Here is a 19,357-nt window from a genome sequence, read left to right as displayed (position 1 = left end):
TTTAAAATATAAATATTTTGGTTGTTAACTTGAGTTACATATGAATTATTGAACTGTAGCTTAAAATGATTCGAATTTTAATTCAAATTCAGCTTATGAAAACATATTAAACATATTTAAGTTCAGATTGAATTCAATAACTTTAAATACAAATTAAATATCTTTTAATCAGGTTAAAAAGCTCACAAGAAAGGAGAAGTGTCTCCTCAAATTGTCACCCTATCTCTCAGCACCCTTTCCTCAACACACGTCGACCGGTCATTGGCAACAGGCAAGCCATCCTGCCATACCCATATCACCATGGGCCTCGATAAAGCTCAGCCCCAAGCTCCCATGGCACTGGAAAGAAAGTGCACAGGTCTTGTTGAGTCTCGCTTATCCATGGCACTGCCAATTTCTTCCTTCGCACTCTGCAATCCCAAGGCCAGGTTCAGAGCACCACTTCATCCTTCCCTTCTTTACTCTCATTCCTTGCTTGCTTTACATAATCAATGGCAGGGTAGAGCTTCCCCACGGCGCATCAGGGTCGAATAGCAGCAATTCAAGGCCGCCCACTCGTCTGCGAGCCACTAAAGGAGTGTCCAGCGTCTGCCAGCCTCTGCCCCCGGATAGACCTCTATGGTTCCCCGGGAGCTCGCCTCCTGAGTGGCTCGATGGAAGGTAACCTCCAACTGCTTCGACCTCATAGCGTTCGGAACACTGATCGTGATTTACGTGTCGAATTGTTGTAGTTTGCCGGGGGACTTCGGTTTTGATCCTCTTGGACTGGGTGAGTGTAGTCCTTGTCGTGCATGTGTTTGGTGAAATGCCTCAGTTACTGAAAGAAGTTAGGAGTGTCTTCGAGATTTGCAGGATCGGACCCTGAACTGCTCCGGTGGTTTGCGCAGGCTGAACTGATGCACAGCCGGTGGGCAATGCTGGCGGTGGCCGGCATTCTCGTCCCCGAGTGCCTCGAGAAGCTGGGGTTTATCGATAACTTCTCGTGGTATGATGCTGGGGCGCAGCAGTACTTTGCTGATTCATGGACATTGTTTGCGGTCCAAATGGTTCTGATGGGGTGGGCTGAGGGGAGAAGGTGGGCTGACTACCTCAATCCTGGCTGCGTCGACATCGAACCCAAGTACCCGAACCGGAAGAATCCGAAACCTGATGTGGGATATCCCGGTGGACTGTGGTTTGATTTTATGATGTGGGGGCGCGGGTCGCCGGAGCCCGTGATGGTGCTGAGGACTAAGGAAATTAAGAATGGCAGATTGGCAATGCTGGCTTTCGTGGGCTTCTGGTTCCAAGCCATTTATACTGGGGAAGGGCCCCTGGAGAATCTCATGGCTCACATTGCTGATCCTGGTCATTGCAACATCTTCTCGGTAATTCATTAGTGCCTTTATCTACTACTTAATGCCATTCATCCTGCTAAATAAGCAAGAAACACACAATTTCAGACCATCGAGCCATATCCATATGTCACAGTTGCATCTGGAGCGTTCCAAATTGCATCTCTCTCATTTTGGGATTTTCCGGAATCCCCTAAGCTTCTCTAATCTTGTACAATACTCCGCACGAGTGTCGAGTGTAGTAGAAGGGTGTCTAGAATTCTCCATTAGAAATACCTTTAATAATGTTCTAGAGACTTAAATCTCCACCATAGAATTCCTTAGAGCTTAGTCACTCATTCTTAGGTTGAGTATTGTAAATAGGCTAGCCCCTTCATTTGTAGATCATTCAAGTTTGTGTCTAACTATCATTAAACGATACCTTACCCTCTCAAGCTTTTCTGAGTCCTTTGGTTATTTGACTTAGGCTTACTTAATGTCTTACAAGGAAGAACGTCTAAGTGTCGCACGGTGCTAGTATCTAAAGAATTGTGAAGTCCAATCCAAGTATATCTTCCTATGTCTATATATATTGCTTGTGCTACTTATTTCGTGTTGAATTGTTTCTCTTAATGCCATTCATCCTGCTAAATAAGCAAGAAACACACAATTGCATACGATTGAGCTGGCCGTAATCTCTAGCAGGTTCCAGAGCATTCCAAACTGCATCTCTATCATTCGAGATTTTCTAGAATACCCCAAGCTTCTCTAATCTTATAGAAAACTCTACATAAGTATAGTAGGGGAGTGTCTAGAATTCTTCACTAGAAATTGAGACTTAATCTCCACAGTAGGATTCTTTAGATCTTAGCCGTTTATTCTTAGGTTAAATACTATAAATAGATTAACTCTATTTGTTTGTAGATCATTCACGTTTGTATGTATTGTAAATCATTTAGCAGTACCTTAGCCTCCCTAGTTTTTTTTTAAGTCCTTTGCCTGTTTGAGTTACACTTAGCATCTTACAAGGTAGAATGTCTTAGTGTCACACGGCACTAGTATATAAAGAATTCAACATGTTACACAACTTGTGAAGTCCAATCTATCAAAGTATGCTCGTGCAACTTATTTGTTGTTGAATTCTTTCTCTTAGCATCTCACAGTTGTGACATCCGTCTATGTTTTAGAAAAGCATTTATATTTTTGTCGAAAATGACTGCTCAGTTCTCACCACTTTATCTTGTGTGCGCAGGCATTCACATCTCTTTGACATCCTTTTATGGGCAACTCAGTGACTGAATACTTGATCTCCTGAGGGAAAAAGGTTTGATTCTATACGATATATTCGAGCCAGTATAGGAAATGCCTGTGAGATTTCCTTGGAATTACTCACATGACCTGATTGATCTCTTGGAAATGCTCCATCTTTATGCCATTATCTGGTCACAAATCAAAGAACGATATTGCTCTATATAATACTAAACATGTGAAGCATAGTCATACTTTTGCTCCTTCATATCCAACATTTATTCGTGTTCAAAGGATTTTCTATACATATAGAATGCAGAAAATCAAAACAAACTTGAAGCACATATATCATATCTCTCCACACGTGTGACCAACTTCGCTTAGCTTCTGGTCAATACTGTTGTTGAAAATATTGAACTTGTACCAATGCCTTCTGAGCCACATCAGGTTGAGCATCATTTAGTTTCCACCACTAGACTCATACAACAATAGTATCATCTTAAATTCGTCCTTGGGAGTTTTTCCACCACTAGACACACATAAGAGAGAAAAACCAAAAGACTCGAGATTTTAGAACCCCAAACTTCCATAGTATTTAAGTCTGATAATAGAAGTCCAACTAGCTAATGTGTGAGTCCTTGGAAGTAGCCTTTACAAAGAGGTTGTTATTAACATATTTCATGAGCATATAGCAACAATATAATTAACTCCAGAAAATTCAAATAGGTAGGTTAGTAAAATGATGAATTCTAGGGGAAATATTGGGTTAGCTTGCCTCAAATCTTTCGCACATTTGAATCAAGCACCAACTTAGCCATTAACCTAAACAACCGATTTAGGAATCGAAACAATAAAAGCATAATTAGTTGGTGCTGAGCAATGCTGAAGTGAGGAATTCAGTGATATATTCATTTGAAACAGGAGTCTTAATTTTGCCTAACTTCCCTAGTGTAGCCTCATTTTATGGAAGTGTAAAGGGTCTGGCTATTTCTGCTAAAGAAGTTTCCTCCTTGTACAGCTCAACCTTAAATAAGTTTTTATCCGGACCAATGATATTTTTGAAGTGATTGGTAAAAACTTCCACAATTGCTTCCTCATCAGTAACAGTTTGGGTTATCAAAATTCAGATATTATGTGCTAGTCGATTCCTCCCCTGTGCTACTTTATGAAAGCAATTGGTATTCTCATCAGCCTCTCCGACCCATAGAAACTTGGCTCTTTGCAACCAATGTAAAGTCTAACGTTGAGTATGCTATCGAGTCTAGAATCTTAGTTCCTTTTTTTCTCTATCATATCATTATCTGAAAGGTTTCTGATTTTGCTAGCTTCTTTAAACTCTTAAAAGAGTTTCCTTTACCAAGTCCTCGTTTAACTTCTCTAATGCTTCTCTTTGTGGTCTAGTTTTAGAATTAACACCTCTCCAAGTATTTGACATAATATCAGAAAAAAAAAAATGCTCACGTTTAACCCGACTCATTCTAGAACTAGAAGTAGATGACCTTGGTTTGTTTACCAAATAAATCGAGAGTACAATTTATACTAACTCAGAAGTCATTCTCTAAGATATTCGGCAAATGCCCCTTGTTTCCTAACCTGAAAATGGCTTTACTACTATCGAATATTCCCATAACAGGCAATCTCTTATTTGAGGCTGGATCAACCATCTATTGAATAACCCACAACCCTTTCTACTGCAAATGCAGTTAATCCTTTCATGATCTCTTCAAAGCAGTTCCTTTATGCACTGCTGAATAAGACTGCTTACTCGAGTGTACTGAATCGCGCTAGTCTCAAAAGTTTGAGCGGAGCTGGGAATTGGACGTGGCATAGGAATCTGAAGGTTGATCCATGCCTTCGGATTAAGAGCAAATCCAGCCTGCTTATTTGCTATTCCTAAGGTCCATCCGATCTTTGCTGCTGTCTCCTCACCGTTGGATCGCGGATTTAACAAGGCCCACGAATGCCGCACGTCATTGGATCTGGAATTTTGACAACTTTGGAGACGTCTTCTTGTCTTCGAATTGAATGAAAAGACGGTTTATAAGGATCAACCATTATCCTCCTCCCATCATTTATGCTTTACTCCAAAGTGGGACGAGGAATGGCAAATTATCCTGTTGAAGTATACATAGGACGCAACAACGTCGCTGGCGATGTAATCAGTAGGGAGCTGGAAGCGCTGAAGAATCTGTGCAAATAGAGATCCTAGGAGGCGACCCCGGCCCTTAGATCATTCAGAAATCGTCCATTTTAACAGTGAAATACTCAACATGTAGGATTTTGAAGAAGCAGGAGCGAAGAGGTAAGGAGAGATACCGAACCTGTTGTTGGATACAAGTTATGTGAATGGAGAAAAGGCGGAAGAGAAAATTATAAATGAGACTTTAGTTCAAAGTTATGTGAATGGAGAAGAGGCGGAAGAGAAAATTATAAATGAGACTTTAATTCAACATTAGAAGTTTCATTACATGTTGATTGTAGTCACATATATTAAGAATATGAATAAATGCATGGAGAGTTCTCTTTCACATGTGAGTATGTAGGAGTTATCTTTCACATGGCAAAGTACTTTTTGGTATCCAAAAAAATCAGCACTCGTGGTGCTGGTTTGTACAAAGCGTTGATAGTACTTTTTGGTATCCAAAAAAAATAGCACTCTGGTTTGTATGGTTTGTACAAAGTGTTGATTTGTTGGTGTTAGATTTTACAAACCCTTATTTTGATGCTGGTTTGTAAAAATCAGCATTACCTTGGTGTTGGACCTTATGACCAAATTCCAATACAACTTTTTAAACTTAATAAAATAATAAATAATTTATAAAAAATATATTGGGTATTTTAGTATATACCAAAATATTAATAAATGATAAATTTTATATCGATACTAATACTGAAAATTTCAGTACTGTATAATAACGTACGAAACTTTTAAGTATACCAAAATTTTGGTATACAAATAAATATCAGTACGGTATATCAAAATTTTTGAGATTTTTTACTAGAGACTCATAATCGGATTCTGTTTGTTGCCACACATGTAAATTTTTAAAATATACATTTGTTAACCATAATCGTCAATTTTTTGGCCTAAATTCCACCTTTTATACCCTCAACTGAGCCTTTAAATATTTTATTATTATTTTTAGTAATTTCTATTTTTATAGTATTTAGGTTTTTTTTGGTATTTCTAGTAATTATGGGTCATAATTAATTTATAACAACGTTCTGTTTTATTAATTTTAATTTCTGTAAAATTATTTCCTTTTCTGGAATGATCTCTTTCTTTCTTTACAAGATTAGAATTGAGGTATGAATTTTTTTTCTTTTTTTGTCTTAGAATATAGAGTATATATAAACATTTGTCTAGTTGTATGAGAATTAATATCTCTTTTATTAATTAAGTTTCACTTTCTGTTAAATCCGACTAATTTTTTTTTTTTTGCCATTCTTACTTCTTGAGTTTCTCCTCCAATCTCTCTTATCGTTATTCCGTAGGTTAATCGCTATCATGTCATTGCCTTGAAATGATGACCGGAAGAACGCTCAAGCTGTAAATATCACATTTTTCTGAGAATGGTCCACCGTTGTTGTACTCTGGTGCAATGTAGTAGATGGTGCCCCTCATGCTGGGGGGTGCTTCGTTGAAGACAATAGGGGAGAGCGAGGACAAAGAAGAAAGAGATCAAAGGAGGGAGCTCATCGTCTCTCAAGAAAAAAGGAAAAAAGGAGGCTCCTTTTTTCTCTCCCTCTCTTCCTGTGTGCTCGATTGTGAAGAAGCAAGGGCAGGCAAGGGAAGAGCTGTAGGATCGAAAAAAATTTAGATATCTCCATATTTGCATGATATTATCCACTTTGCACGGGTGGTGTGGAGGAGATTGTCTCGTCGCTCGCTTCCGTTTTATTTCAAGGGCACTAAAAATAGTGGTGAAAGTAATTAACTGATGGTTTGGAAATCTATCCTTCCATTATTTTTTTTACATGTAAACAGGATAAAAGATCTCGATTCTTATGTAATCCGTCTTTTTCTTCATCCGCGTTTCCCAGTAAATTGACTATCAGGGATGACAATTTTCTCTAAATTCGATATCCGACCTGAATAGAGGAAGGTATAAAGAGACTATCAATATCCGATATATGACTATATATATATATATATATATATGATAGTGATAAAAGACGACTACTAACCTTAGACAGTTGAATAACGTATGGAGAAAGACAGAGACCTGGCTACTAGTCAGGATTTAGTAATTGTCTATCTCTATAGGTTGCTTTTATTGAATAATAATAATATAATTATACAGATGAATATTTAATCTCCGATAAATATAAAGATAAATGATATGAAATTCGATCTAAATCCGATACATTAGAATTCTACTGTCATTTTGCTCTTCGCTTTCATCATGCCTCCTTCCTAATTCTCCCCTCTAAGTTTGCCCCCTTTTTCATTGTTAGCATTGATGACCCCTAAGGGCAGAGCGAGCCTTCATTAATGTTTCTTCTTAGGTCAAACAAGTTAGTCTTCATCCCAATCTATTATAAATGATATGTTTAAAAGATTGTACGAGCTTCCTTTTGGATTTTTCCTTACACGTAAGGGTTTGAGAAGATAACCCTTTTTTAAGAAATTACAAAAAAAAAAAAAAAAAGGCATGTAGGACAAAATGAATGCGTTTAGGCTTGCAACTTGCCAGCTAGGTTGGCTTATCTTGCTTCTCTAATGGCGCCTTTATCCGTATGCATGGAGTCCTCATCTACTGTGTATAAACAGTTGGATGGCCAGGCTTAATCATTTCTGACTGGGTATATCATACTATTCGAATCATTCATAATTAGAGTCGTTAATTTAGATTAGACCCGTCAAATTGATCCATCCTGTCAAACAATTTAAAAGAGTTGGATTGAAATTTTATTAATCCAAGTCTGTCGTGGGCCGACCCACCTAGGTCCGTGACCCGCAAGGGTTGGCCCGCTCGGGTTTGGGTTGATCCGCTGGTTGAAAAACACATGTAAACTAAGTTTTAGGCTAATTTATTATCTTTCTTTGTTATAATTTTGAAATAAAAATAATACTTTTCATCCAATATAAGTACTCATTTGTGTTCATTTATATTTAAAATACATGTTTATATGTTTATGTATATATTTAATTGTAGAAATTTTTTTTGAAGTAAAATGTTGAAGATATGAAATATTTTTTAATTTTTTAAAAAAATTTTGATAGCCCGCGGGTTGATCCGCCAAACCCGTAACCCGCTTTAGAATGGGTTGAGTTGAAAATTTTTTAACCCATTAAGTTGGCGGATTAGCCAGTCTCATCCCGTCAAATGATTAACCCGTCATGAACCGACCTGCTCCGTCACGATTGACCCATCTGACAACTCTATTTATGATATTGAGCCGTCAATGGTAAACTTTTAGCGCGGCTAAGCCGAATTAATCAAATCCCAATAATTATTAACAAACAAAAAAACAGTACAATGGAGCTGTACTTCATGGAATTTAATCTTTTCTTCTCGGTCAACTTCTGCAACTCCTTGCCAATTAAGATGGCTTCCTAGCAGCTTCTTACTCTGATCCATCAATGATTTCGAACTATATATATACAGAGATATAGATATCTAGATAGATAGATAGAGAAGAAGATCCCAGAGAACAAGTTGATTTATAGCTAGAGATCAGAGATTCACGATGGAGCAGCTCGAAGGAGCCACGTTCGACCTGAGATCTCTGCTCGGCAGTGAGGACCGAGACTTCCTCATCCGCAACAATGGCGACCAGGTTCGTTCAATTCTTCCCATCCATCTGCAATAATATAATTGTTCCTAATTACTACCCGCCTAGCTAATTCGTTGAGCTGGCCTTTTTGATCATCTGACTGCAGGTCAAGATCAGCAGTCTCCATGGCAAAGTCGTAGGGCTTCTGTTCTCGTCTTCCGGGGCTCCCATGCTGTGCGAGTGGTTCATCCCGTTGCTGGCGCAGGTTTACAAAGAGCTTTCCGTCTGGAACGCCGACTTCGAGATCGTTTTGTTCCCTTGCGAAATGGGCGAAGAGTACTTCACCGCCTACTTCTCTGATATGCCGATGCCATGGCTTGCGGTTCCTTTCTCGGGGGCGGACTTGGGCGAGCCCTTCGGCGGCTTGAGCTTGCCGTCGCTGGTGGTGCTGGATGCGAATGGGAAAGTGGCGACGACGAAGGGCGTGGATTTGGCGAACAGGTACAGGGGAGCCGCGTATCCTTTCACGGAGGAGAGGGTTCGGGAGCTGGAGGCGGAGGAGGAGGCGATGCTGCAGAATCCGACGCTCGAAAACATGCTCATTTCAGGCCCCATGGATTTTGTGCTCTCCGGTGATGGGAAGAAGGTTTTTATTCTTCGACTACTTCTTGCCATAAGTTAATTTCTTAAAGTCACTTTCATATATGGCATTGGTATAACGAGCAGGTTCATGTTTCTGAACTTCAAGGAAAGACTGTGGCCATCTACTTCACTATGTTAGCTTCCGTTTCAAATGATCCTGTCGCGCAACAACTTCTCGACATGCACATGAAACTAAAAGAAATCGGAGAGGAATTCGAAGTTGTGGTGGTTTCGACAGACACAGACACGGAGTGGCAACCTTTCGATCAAGGTCTCGCAGGCACGGCATGGCTTGCAGTGCCCTATCAATTCAGCACCAGCGCAAAACTAATAATCAACTTCTGTGATGACACACTTGTTATAATCGGACCTGACGGGAAGCTCCTTTGCCGCGGTGTTTCTGATGTCGTCGAATATCACGGGATCGATGCCTATCCGTTCTCGCCCGAGAAGTTAGAAGAACTTGCCCAACTTGACAAGGCAAAAATTGAATCTCAAACTCTGGAATCACTACTCGTCTCAGGGGAGCTCGATTATGTCCTCGGAAAGGATGGTCTTAAGGTAAAACTCGAGCCTAAACTATCGGTTATTCTTGTTCAAGATAAATCATATAACAATGTTGTGTACTTGTTTGATGGAATAGGTTCCTGTTACTGAACTTGTTGGCATGAACGTACTTTTCTACTTCTCCAAGAAGGATGGGGCTTTCGCTGAATTGCTGCCCGTTTTGATCAAAGCCTATCGCAACATCAAGGAGAGGGGCAATTCCTTTGAGATCATTTTTGTCTCCGAAGACACGGATGAGGAGTCTTTCGAGGACCGGTACGGTCAAATGCCATGGCTCGCGCTCCCCTTTGGTGATGCGAGGAAGAAGACTTTGACAATGGCATTCAATAAGCCAAGTGATTCAGATCTTGTCGTCGTTGGTCCGAATGGGGAGACTGTCGCGACGCGCGCGAGTGGCCTGGTCTGCAGTTATGGCGCAGCGGCCTTTCCTTTCACCAAACAGAGGGAAGAGGTCGAGTTGGAGGAGGTGGCCAATGGTTGGCCTGAGAGGATCAACTTCTACTATTATGGAGATTATGAACTCGTAAAGGTCTACGACGACAATTTCTATTTTTGTGACAAATGCCTCTTGGATGGAGCTGGTTGGCAATACTGGAATGAAGATCATTTCAGAGTGCACCCGCGGTGCGCGTTGCCTGAGAATGAAGAGATGAATGGCACGTATGAAGAAGATGCCGGCGGAGAAGGAGAGGAACAAGTTGAGTGACACACATCGGTGGTTGAGCTGGGGCAGTCCTTTTATGGAACAAGTTTTCTATTGTTTTCTCTGTCAATTGGTTGTTGTAAGGAAGCTATTTGGCAATCATCTCTAGTTGCCTCTTGAGCTTTCATTTGGTTAAATATGTCTCATATGTTAATCAATCGTTTGAATTTCCAAGCTTCTTGATCCAAACCGCTCGAGATCATCTTATATTTACAAGAGAACAGACCCAACTTTACGATAGAACATCAAACTAGGTCGGGAAAGAATAATTTCATCTTAGTTGTTACACGAAGATTAGCTAAGTTTCAAGAACCATCTTTGTGAGATATCTCTACTACAAATTAAGCGGTAGTAGTTGTATAGTGATGCGCCTTAAATTTTAAATCCTAAATCTAAAAGAATATCAAACTAAGTCGGGCAAGAATAGTTTTATCTTAGTTGCTACATGAGGATTAGCTAAATTCCAAGAACCATCTTTGTGAGACACATCTCCACTACAAATTAAGCAATGATAGTTGCATAGTGATGCACCCTAAACCCTAAACCCAAATAAACATCAAATTAGGTCAGGCAAGGATAGTTTCATCTTAGTTGCTACACGAGGATTAGCTAAGTTCCAACTTACAAGGACCTTCTTCGTGAGACACATCTCCACTACAAATAAAGTGGTAGTAGTTGCAAAGTGATACGCCCTACATTCTAAACCCAAAAGAACATCAAACTAGGTCGGGTATGAATAGTTTCATCTTAGTTGTTACACGAAGATTAGCTAAGTTCCAAGAACCATTTTTGTGAGATATCTCCACTACAAATTAAGCGGTGGTAATTGCATATTGATGCGTTAGAAATTCACCTCCATGCTAGATGTTGAAGCAGATGTCCTTAACTATTTTGTAGCATTTTGGAGTCGATGAGTTTCAAATTTTATAGTCAATAGTCACTTTAGCTGATAGTGCCTTTAGTAACTGATATAAATACACTCACCTTTTATAGTACTTTCATATTCCTAATAACAAACAATTCACAAGAAACTCTTATCTTAGACTTAGTTCATCTCCCTCTTGGTTAATTACTCATCTTCTGTAATCCAATATCGAAACACCCCACCACAAAAGTAGTCACTGATAGGATTTAACCAATTTTATCTAAAAATGACTTAGTATCCTAATCAAAACCAACAACATTCTCTACGATACAACTACTCAACTAGTAAACATGAATGATGTGAATCATAACTCAAAATCAACAAACCACGAATGAAAATTTACATGAAAAAAAAAGTATTATACGGTTGGTGCACTAGAGGGGAGGAGGTGAATAAGCACAAACATGTAAAAACATTCTTTTAAACCCTTAGTCCAACTCCACGACCTATTAATTTGTCAGATGAGTCTCACGAAGATGATTAAATCTTGTATAGAAATATATTACTTTTCTCTTTACAGAAGAATAGGGATTAAATCACGAGAAGAAGTAACATAAAAATAACCTTTCTAGAGAAGAAACTCTTTCTAGTTTGTTGAGAGCAAATCAAAGCATTAAAATGCAATTAGATGATGAGGAGTTAAACCATATAAGTTGGTTACTTTGAGTATGAGTTGTATTTGCTTGTGCAATCAAGCCCCAAGTGGGTGGGTTTGATTATAAGGTTTTGATGGGTCTAACAAAGAATTGTGTATCAACCATGTAAGTGTATACTATCAAAAACAACTATAAGAGGTGGAGAAACTTTTTATAAGCTCAAAATAATTACAATGAATTACAAGAAAGCTTGGGGACAGAGAGAAACTCTAAAAAGACTTAATCAACCTTATTTTCCCTAGTCTCAAAGACTTCACTAAGCTCCCCTTTTATAGCCTTCAATCCTCTAACATCTTTCATTCTTTGTTGCTCAATAGTTGATTAGTCTATTGTCATTAGTCAATTGGTCCTTGCGATTCGATTGTTATCGTGCAACAACTTCTCCATCCTTCTTTCAACTCATGCAAATAGTATCTTCAATTGACTACCAATCAACTAAACCAATAGGCTCATTCTTTTTCCTAGCTCATTTAGTGTTATCAAATGGGTCAACCTGTGGCAGTGTGGGCTAGTCCGTTAAAAATCCATCATATGATGGGGTAGGATGGTCCAGACCAACCATCCTGGCAAGTTAGAAAATCCACAATCCAATTCAACCCAAAGCGGGTTGTCAGTAAGGAGGGTTAGCTAGCAAGCCTACTAAAAAATTTAAAATATATATACAAATAATTTTTAAAAATTTTAAAGTTTGAATTGCATATTAGATAGGTCAAACCTACGAGCCTATTGAATTTTATACTTTAGTTTTAATTTTTTATAAAAAAAAATTCTCAATCTATGGGCCAATCCAATCACGTCACAAGGTAGCCCACATAGGCCCACAACCCGCATGAGTCATCTCATCTGGATCCACCTTAAATGGGTTGATGAAATTTTAATCCAATCTATTTAAATTATTTGACAAGAAGGGTCAACCCGATAAACCCAACTCAAATTCACGATTCTAAGCTTGTCAAACCTAGTCGACCAGTCAAATGTTCCTCTAGTCGATTGGAAATCACAACTGTTTCAAATCACAAACCCAATTTTGATTTATATCACATCATCATTTTTACAACAATTAGATGAATACTATCATTCAAATATATATATGATGTTCTATATTTGAAAGTTTTAAAACTTTACTAAATTTGTGAAGAATAATAAAATGGGTTATAAATGGCCAGAGGCCGAAATCAGCCCAATTATGAGGGGTTTGAGGAAGCCTAAGATTCTTGAAGGAGCAAGGTAAGTATGGAGCTTGATCGGAAGGACTCTGCGTATGAAGTTCGAATGAGGCCTTGAGAGAAGTGCCTACCGAGCACTTAGGATGCTGAGTTAGGGTGTTAGATTACTGAGCACTTGGGATGCTAAATCAAGGTGCTCATGATGCGAGTACTCAGGATGTCGAGTTCTCAAGAGTCCAGACAAAGTTGGGAACTAGATTGACGCAACGTGCATTAGGTATGCTTCCATGAATTGTTGATGGGGAGGGGAGCCACATAGGTTGACTTGAATCACAGAACGAAGTCAATTCAAATCTGACTCAAGAACCTTGGAAGTTTTAAGTGGGGCACATTAGCCCTCATGGCGTAGCATAGACGGTGGACGCATGTCATGTCTGGCGTAATGGCCATGGGTCAATTCTTAGGCACTGACGACCTGGGGTTTATCCCATTATGTGTCTAACGTCTGTGTATCTGCATGTACCTCCCTCCATATTCGTGGGGTCGACACTAGAGGGGTTGTTAATGTAGCGGATCTACATTTTTTAAGTGGGGTACATTAGAATACCATGTTAAAGTTGTCCTCTAATTTGAATTTCATTGCCTGCATTGTCACCGTGCACCATATTGTCATTAGAGAGTTACTTTTCACACCGCTCTAACATGCCCCCCCTCGGTTCCACCTCAAATTTTTACGCTTATACCTTTATTCATTTTCTTTTTATTTCTTTTTATTTTTTGTTTATTGGTTTTGTTTTTTTTATCAGTTTGTTTAATTTTTATCAATTTTATTTTTCTTTTTGAGTAATTTTTTTATTATATGCTTGTAATCTTTTGTTTATTTTTTACTTGTAGATTTTAGGAGTTATTATTTATAAAAATTTTAAAAAGTATAAAAATATGGATCAAAATAAAAATTATATATATATCAAACTAACAAAAATACTAACAATTAATAGTAAACATATTTATAGTTCAGAAATAAATATTTTTTCAAATGAAGAGTACATGTAATAATACATTAAAAAATGAAAATATATAAAAATAGAAATTTTAATCAATATTACCTCCAAATTTTGCTCTCGGCGCGTTTGGTAGTGTACTTATTACTTCGTACCACAAATGAACACGTGTCCTATAACGAGTGACCCGTTCTTTAGTTTCGTACGATGAATGTTGCCACCACCATATTGGAATGGGTGATACAGGGTACTGAGAGTGTAAGAAAACTTGCACGAAGTGATTGGCAACATGGGCAATAGCTATTTCTTGACGCTCTTGGTTTGGAATTGGAGGAATTCTTAATGGTAAGTGAGTAAAACGACTCCCAACATTCTCACCAAATGTATGCAGTACAAGATTGTACCTTGATGCGATGACAATTCCCAAAGGCATAGAGTTCATCAAATATATTTCTGGTGTCCACGACTCAAACCAATTCAATGAGAATAATAGATTGACTACTAAATTTCAATTTGGATAAAGTTGATCATATATATCCTTATTTTGTTGAATCTCTTCTATAAGCTCGAATCGTACTTGAAACCAAACTTCTTCACCATACCCAATTAGTGCAGCTATTGTCCTGAATCTACAATGACAGTTAGGTTGAACGTTAACAATGTGAGAAATATAACGCTGCAGAGGCACAGGTAATTTCTCAATATAAGTATCATGGAGTGGAACTGGAGAGTGATCATAAGTCGTTTGAGTATTGCGAACCTTCGACCCCCTTCCACGTCTTCCTCTCCCTCAAGATGTTACAGTCAATTGAGAGACCCTAGATCCTGAAGTGGATGCATCTGTAAAAGAAGATATGCGACATCTACTTTGCTCATCTCTACCTATAGGTCGACTTCTATGTTCTGTGTTGTACGAAGGAACTCGAACTGTACTTTGAGATGAATCTATTATATTAAAAAACTTATCTATCATATGCTCTCGCATATGGAGATCCATCTCATCTAATATCTCAACAACGTGGGATGTCTTGTTGAGTCGTGCTCCCTTATCATTAAATCGATGTACGTGCATAGACAATCTTCTCCAATGAGCGCTGATACTTTGTAATAGAATTGTAATGAAAAAGTAATGGCAATGTACAAGATCGTGCTCGCATGACAATCCCTATACAATTTTGATAGAATAGTTGTATCTGTCGGCTAGTTGGTGAGATGCTTCCTTAATGTATTTTAGCTGACTAGAAATCAACTTCATTATTTCTAATGAAATTTGATACCTTATTTGACTGAAAATGTCATCATGTAAATGTTGATGGCTTGGAATGTTGAGAGATCTCTCGAACGACTTCTTAATATCCCCGAACTGAATTCTCAACATTTTATGTATTTTTCCTAAAGATGTTTGTAGGGATGACATGATATCTCCCAAATATAACTTCAGTCTCGCATATGTAGACTCTGCCCTGTAATAAAAAAATATATTATGTTTTAATAATGAAAACAATTGAAATAGTACAATAATGAACAAAATTAAAATAATAAAGCTATAACATACATGTATCAACCCATGCTGAAACAAACCGCTCTTTGTAAGGGTGTAACTATGTCTCCCAAAAGTAATTTATAACCCTCATATCATCGATGCTCCTCGCACATGATATCCCACTTCTACTGGTAAGATCATTGTGTCAATGAATTAATGAGTGAGCGCCATGACGCATAAAAACATTGTCACTCCAGACCAAGCATAGGGGCACATTTCTTCAGTACGCACTGATTTATGTGTCAAATACAAAGGATGTGATATGCATTGGGAAAACATATTTCAATGACATTAATAAGCGTCAAATCTGGATCTGAAACAAACACCAATGGCAACGATGTATCCTTTTTAACCATCCACTTCTTTAAGATACCTAATGCCCATGTTAGTTGCTCTGTCCTCTCATTACTAAGATATGTGAACATAAGTCAGTAAGTTCGCATTGTGGATGTGATACCCACAACCTCCAATAGTGGTATCCAATATTCATTGGTCTTGTATGTGACATCAATGATCAACACAGACGAAAAGTTGACAGACAACTCTAGACTTTTTGAATGAACCCAAAGAGTATCTGTGATTTTGTTAGTGTCTGGATTTGTACGGTAATTATGGAGATACTCTTTCTTGATTAATTGCTCCAAGACATACTGAATAGAATTTAGACTGCCTTATTTAGTGGATTTATTTGTGAAAATGATATTGTAAATATTTTTTATCCTCGTAGTTTTTGACGGGTCTCTTTCCTTCAAAATACTAAGAATTTCATGAGGTGTGGTGTTGTTGGTCATGTCAAGTACAAATTCTTTCTCTATTGGTTTTAACCTACATGAGTACTCATGGTCATGCTATTGGTTTCTTCATATGACCTTTCGATTCCTTATCCTATTCCCTATGCTCCTTTTGACGATTACCTCCAGAATCTGTAGTTTATTTTCCTTTTCCTTTGTTATTGATCCTCTTTTGCTTCTTATTTGTACTTTAAGAACCAGACGTTAAGTGAGCACTCTCAGATGTCTTAATCTTCAGTTTCCACTTCTCTTGCATGCATTGAGCAATGAACTCATTCAATATCCACTTTTCCTTTTGAGTATTATACGATATCTTAAAAAGAGTGAACCATGCAGGTTAAGAGATCAAGACGAAATGTACTAACATATTCTCAAATATATCAAGTTTTAGTGGTTTTATACTTGTCGCTATATTAGGCATCTCTATAATGTACTCCCTTATATTTCCTTTAGTACTATATCGCATGGTTACCAACTCCCTTAAGAAGTATTCCAGTCTCGATCTTTCATTTGAGATGAATCGGTCTGCTAGTTGGTTAAGGAAACTCCTAACATCTTCTCCCTTTGTTATTAAGTTATTTATTAGTGCTAGTTTAGAAAGCCTCATGATACTCAAGCACATGCGATCAGATTTCTCCCATAGTTGAAATTCAGCTCTCTGCTCTATAGTGCAAGAACTCTAAGTCCATGCAACCTATGACTATGATCACCCATTCTTTTCATTCAGTAAAATTTGAACCAGTTAATGTTGGGATGTTATTAATAATGACAGTTTCATATTACACTGAAATTAAAAGAGTGTGGATTATATAAGCTCATGTTTTAATTAAAGCCAAGAACATGAATAAAATTATGCAAATGAAATGTTAAATGCGTATAAATGGGGTTTTTTATAAGATATCAAATACAATATTACATTTTACTCTATGGACTAAAATATAATGTGTTAGCGGTACTCTCCAATATAACTCAAAATTTAATCAACCACACAATGTACATTTTGTTGGTCCCTTGGCGGCTGGCAAGATAGAGTGAATTGCCCCAAGAAAATAAAAATAATATATTTCTCGACTTTACAATTTTGAATAAGACAAACACTTTAGTAAAATAATCTAAAATGAATAAAATAAGTACAAGACAAAATGATTTACTTTGTTTGCAACCAGGGAAGTTGCTAATCTAAGGCAAATAAAGTTTAACTAATCAACTCCTTCTTCAACACAAGTCGGAAGCAGAGAAGCCTCGTACAGAACATTGAACGCACAGACAAATGAAGAACAAAGAGAAAGAAATCGAATACAGAAGTGTTGTTCTGACTACTAAGATCAGAGCTGTATTTATAGCCTTACTTAGGGCGATTGGGTGTGGATAAAACTTTATCCACGACGCAACGGATTGCAACAGCTCGATCTGGATAAATTTCTCTGGTTCGGGCACCTAGAACAGCTCCAGGCACTCGGACCGCCTTCGCATAGGGGCGCCTCACCAAGGTGCCCCAGTGGACCAAAACCAGTCCGGGCGCCGGACCACAGTTAACTCCTCATTGATTTTCTGTCCGGGTCTTCTGCTCCGGCTCCGCTCGCTTGAGTGATTTCGGCCATCCAGAATCAGGTTCACCCGAACCCATTTTTCGGCCTTCTCGAGCAACCTTCCGTTCCGGCTTCTCGTTCCTCAGAAACGTCGTGCGCCTCCATCTCGTCCGCCAATATACTCTTCCGCAGCACCTCATGCCTTAGACACACCGAGTCTGTTAACTCTCTCCCGTGTCGTCCTTCTCGTTAGCTGCGTCTTTCACTTGACTTCCTGTGCTTCTAAGTTCCTGCACACTTAGACACAAGACATGAAAAAAATAACAAGGTCTAACTTTAACTTGGTTGATCACATTAAAACTACCATGAGGTACTTACACATTCCTTTGGACCATCTCATTGTACGCATAATATGATATTTTATATAAGTTATATATTAGTCCATAGCTCACAATAGCCTTAATCAGCCACATAATATATCTTCCTTTGGGCCAACATATTTTGTGCATGATCTGAATAAATAATATTATGTTTCATAGTTGTAAGCTACCTTGAGCATATATCTGGCATAAAAGTAACATTCCTTTGGTTAATTACTCTTAACATAGATATACATCTACTAACACAAAATGCATTAAACCTACCTAAGGTGTCTTCCTTTAAGCCAACACAATAGTTTAACTTAGTAGTGTACATAGACCCAAGAAAACACTAGGAACTTTAGTCGAATAGATAATTATTTAATCATCCTTAATAACTCAAAATTAGGTTTATTAATCAAATGATACCATATGACAATTGATTGGTTTTATCCAATCAATTATCATAATTAATTTGTATATATATTTTGTTTAATGATGTTTTTAATGCATTATGCTTGATGATAATTCTTTAATAGTTTTAATTGATTATAAAAAATTCTAATCAATTGATTAAGCTTTTATTCAATTACTCAAGACTTTTAATCAATTGGAAATAATTTTGTGGTGAGTTTAAAGTTGTTAATCTATTGGAATTTTTTTTTCAATCGATCAAGATAACTTTAATCAATTGACCAATCGATTTCAATCATTTCTATTACGATTTTAATTTGTTAATCGATTAGGAAAAATTCTTAATTAATTGATAGTAAAATTTTATCGCCGCTCAAGGTTTTTAATTGATTGACAAAATTACCAATCGATTGGTAGCCTCAATCAATTGATTTGATTGATCATAAATTAATCTTTTATTCGGTTTCATCGTCTCGATTGATTGGTAAAATTCACCAATCGATTGGTGTCAACTGAATTGATTGGATCAATCGATTCCCATCGATTTTGTTTGCTATTTTTGGCTTGGCAATCGATTGCCCAACCAAGAAAATCGAGTCATCGCAATATGACCTAAAATTAGGTTAATTACGGTGGTTCTTCCCAAAGATGACGACGGTTCACCACTGCTCTTCATGAAATACACGAATATCATTGAAGATCAAGCCTTTCCTAGGTTTTTCTTATCAAAAAATTTTGACGATCAAACTGTTAGTTAGAGCCCTAGAGCCAATCATTTG

The 19,357-nt window shown here is 37.8% G+C and overlaps 2 protein-coding genes across 2 annotated transcripts; both read left to right on the top strand.

Moving 5' to 3' along the window:
- The first annotated feature begins 208 nt into the window (after positions 1-208).
- Positions 209-2,829, top strand: LOC121976156 (photosystem I chlorophyll a/b-binding protein 6, chloroplastic-like). The gene is made up of 5 exons (XM_042528184.1): positions 209-428; positions 499-660; positions 732-769; positions 853-1,367; positions 2,566-2,829. Exons 1-5 carry the CDS (start codon positions 301-303, stop codon positions 2,581-2,583), a joined length of 861 nt encoding a protein of 286 aa, XP_042384118.1. The 5' UTR covers positions 209-300; the 3' UTR covers positions 2,584-2,829.
- Positions 2,830-8,109: 5,280 nt separating this feature from the next.
- LOC121976155 (probable nucleoredoxin 1) lies at positions 8,110-10,368 on the top strand. Its single transcript, XM_042528183.1, has 4 exons — positions 8,110-8,345; positions 8,449-8,928; positions 9,009-9,485; positions 9,568-10,368. Exons 1-4 carry the CDS (start codon positions 8,256-8,258, stop codon positions 10,195-10,197), a joined length of 1,677 nt encoding a protein of 558 aa, XP_042384117.1. The 5' UTR covers positions 8,110-8,255; the 3' UTR covers positions 10,198-10,368.
- The last annotated feature ends 8,989 nt before the right edge of the window (positions 10,369-19,357 follow it).

The sequence above is a fragment of the Zingiber officinale genome, chromosome 4B, assembly GCF_018446385.1.
Source record: "Zingiber officinale cultivar Zhangliang chromosome 4B, Zo_v1.1, whole genome shotgun sequence".
NCBI classification, from domain to species: Eukaryota; Viridiplantae; Streptophyta; class Magnoliopsida; order Zingiberales; family Zingiberaceae; genus Zingiber; species Zingiber officinale.
Note: the sequence above shows the minus strand (reverse complement) of the source record. Positions and strands in the feature narration are given on the sequence as shown.

Excerpts from the sequence above, each read along its gene's own strand:
- LOC121976156 (XM_042528184.1), top strand. The coding sequence starts at position 301 with ATGGGCCTCGATAAAGCTCAGCCCCAAGCTCCCATGGCACTGGAAAGA. Across the intron at positions 429-498 it reads CTCTGCAATCCCAAGGCCAG|GGTAGAGCTTCCCCACGGCG; the intron begins GTTCAGAGCACC and ends AATCAATGGCAG. Across the intron at positions 661-731 it reads CCTGAGTGGCTCGATGGAAG|TTTGCCGGGGGACTTCGGTT; the intron begins GTAACCTCCAAC and ends GAATTGTTGTAG.
- LOC121976155 (XM_042528183.1), top strand. The coding sequence starts at position 8,256 with ATGGAGCAGCTCGAAGGAGCCACGTTCGACCTGAGATCTCTGCTCGGC. Across the intron at positions 8,346-8,448 it reads TCCGCAACAATGGCGACCAG|GTCAAGATCAGCAGTCTCCA; the intron begins GTTCGTTCAATT and ends ATCTGACTGCAG. Across the intron at positions 8,929-9,008 it reads TCTCCGGTGATGGGAAGAAG|GTTCATGTTTCTGAACTTCA; the intron begins GTTTTTATTCTT and ends TATAACGAGCAG.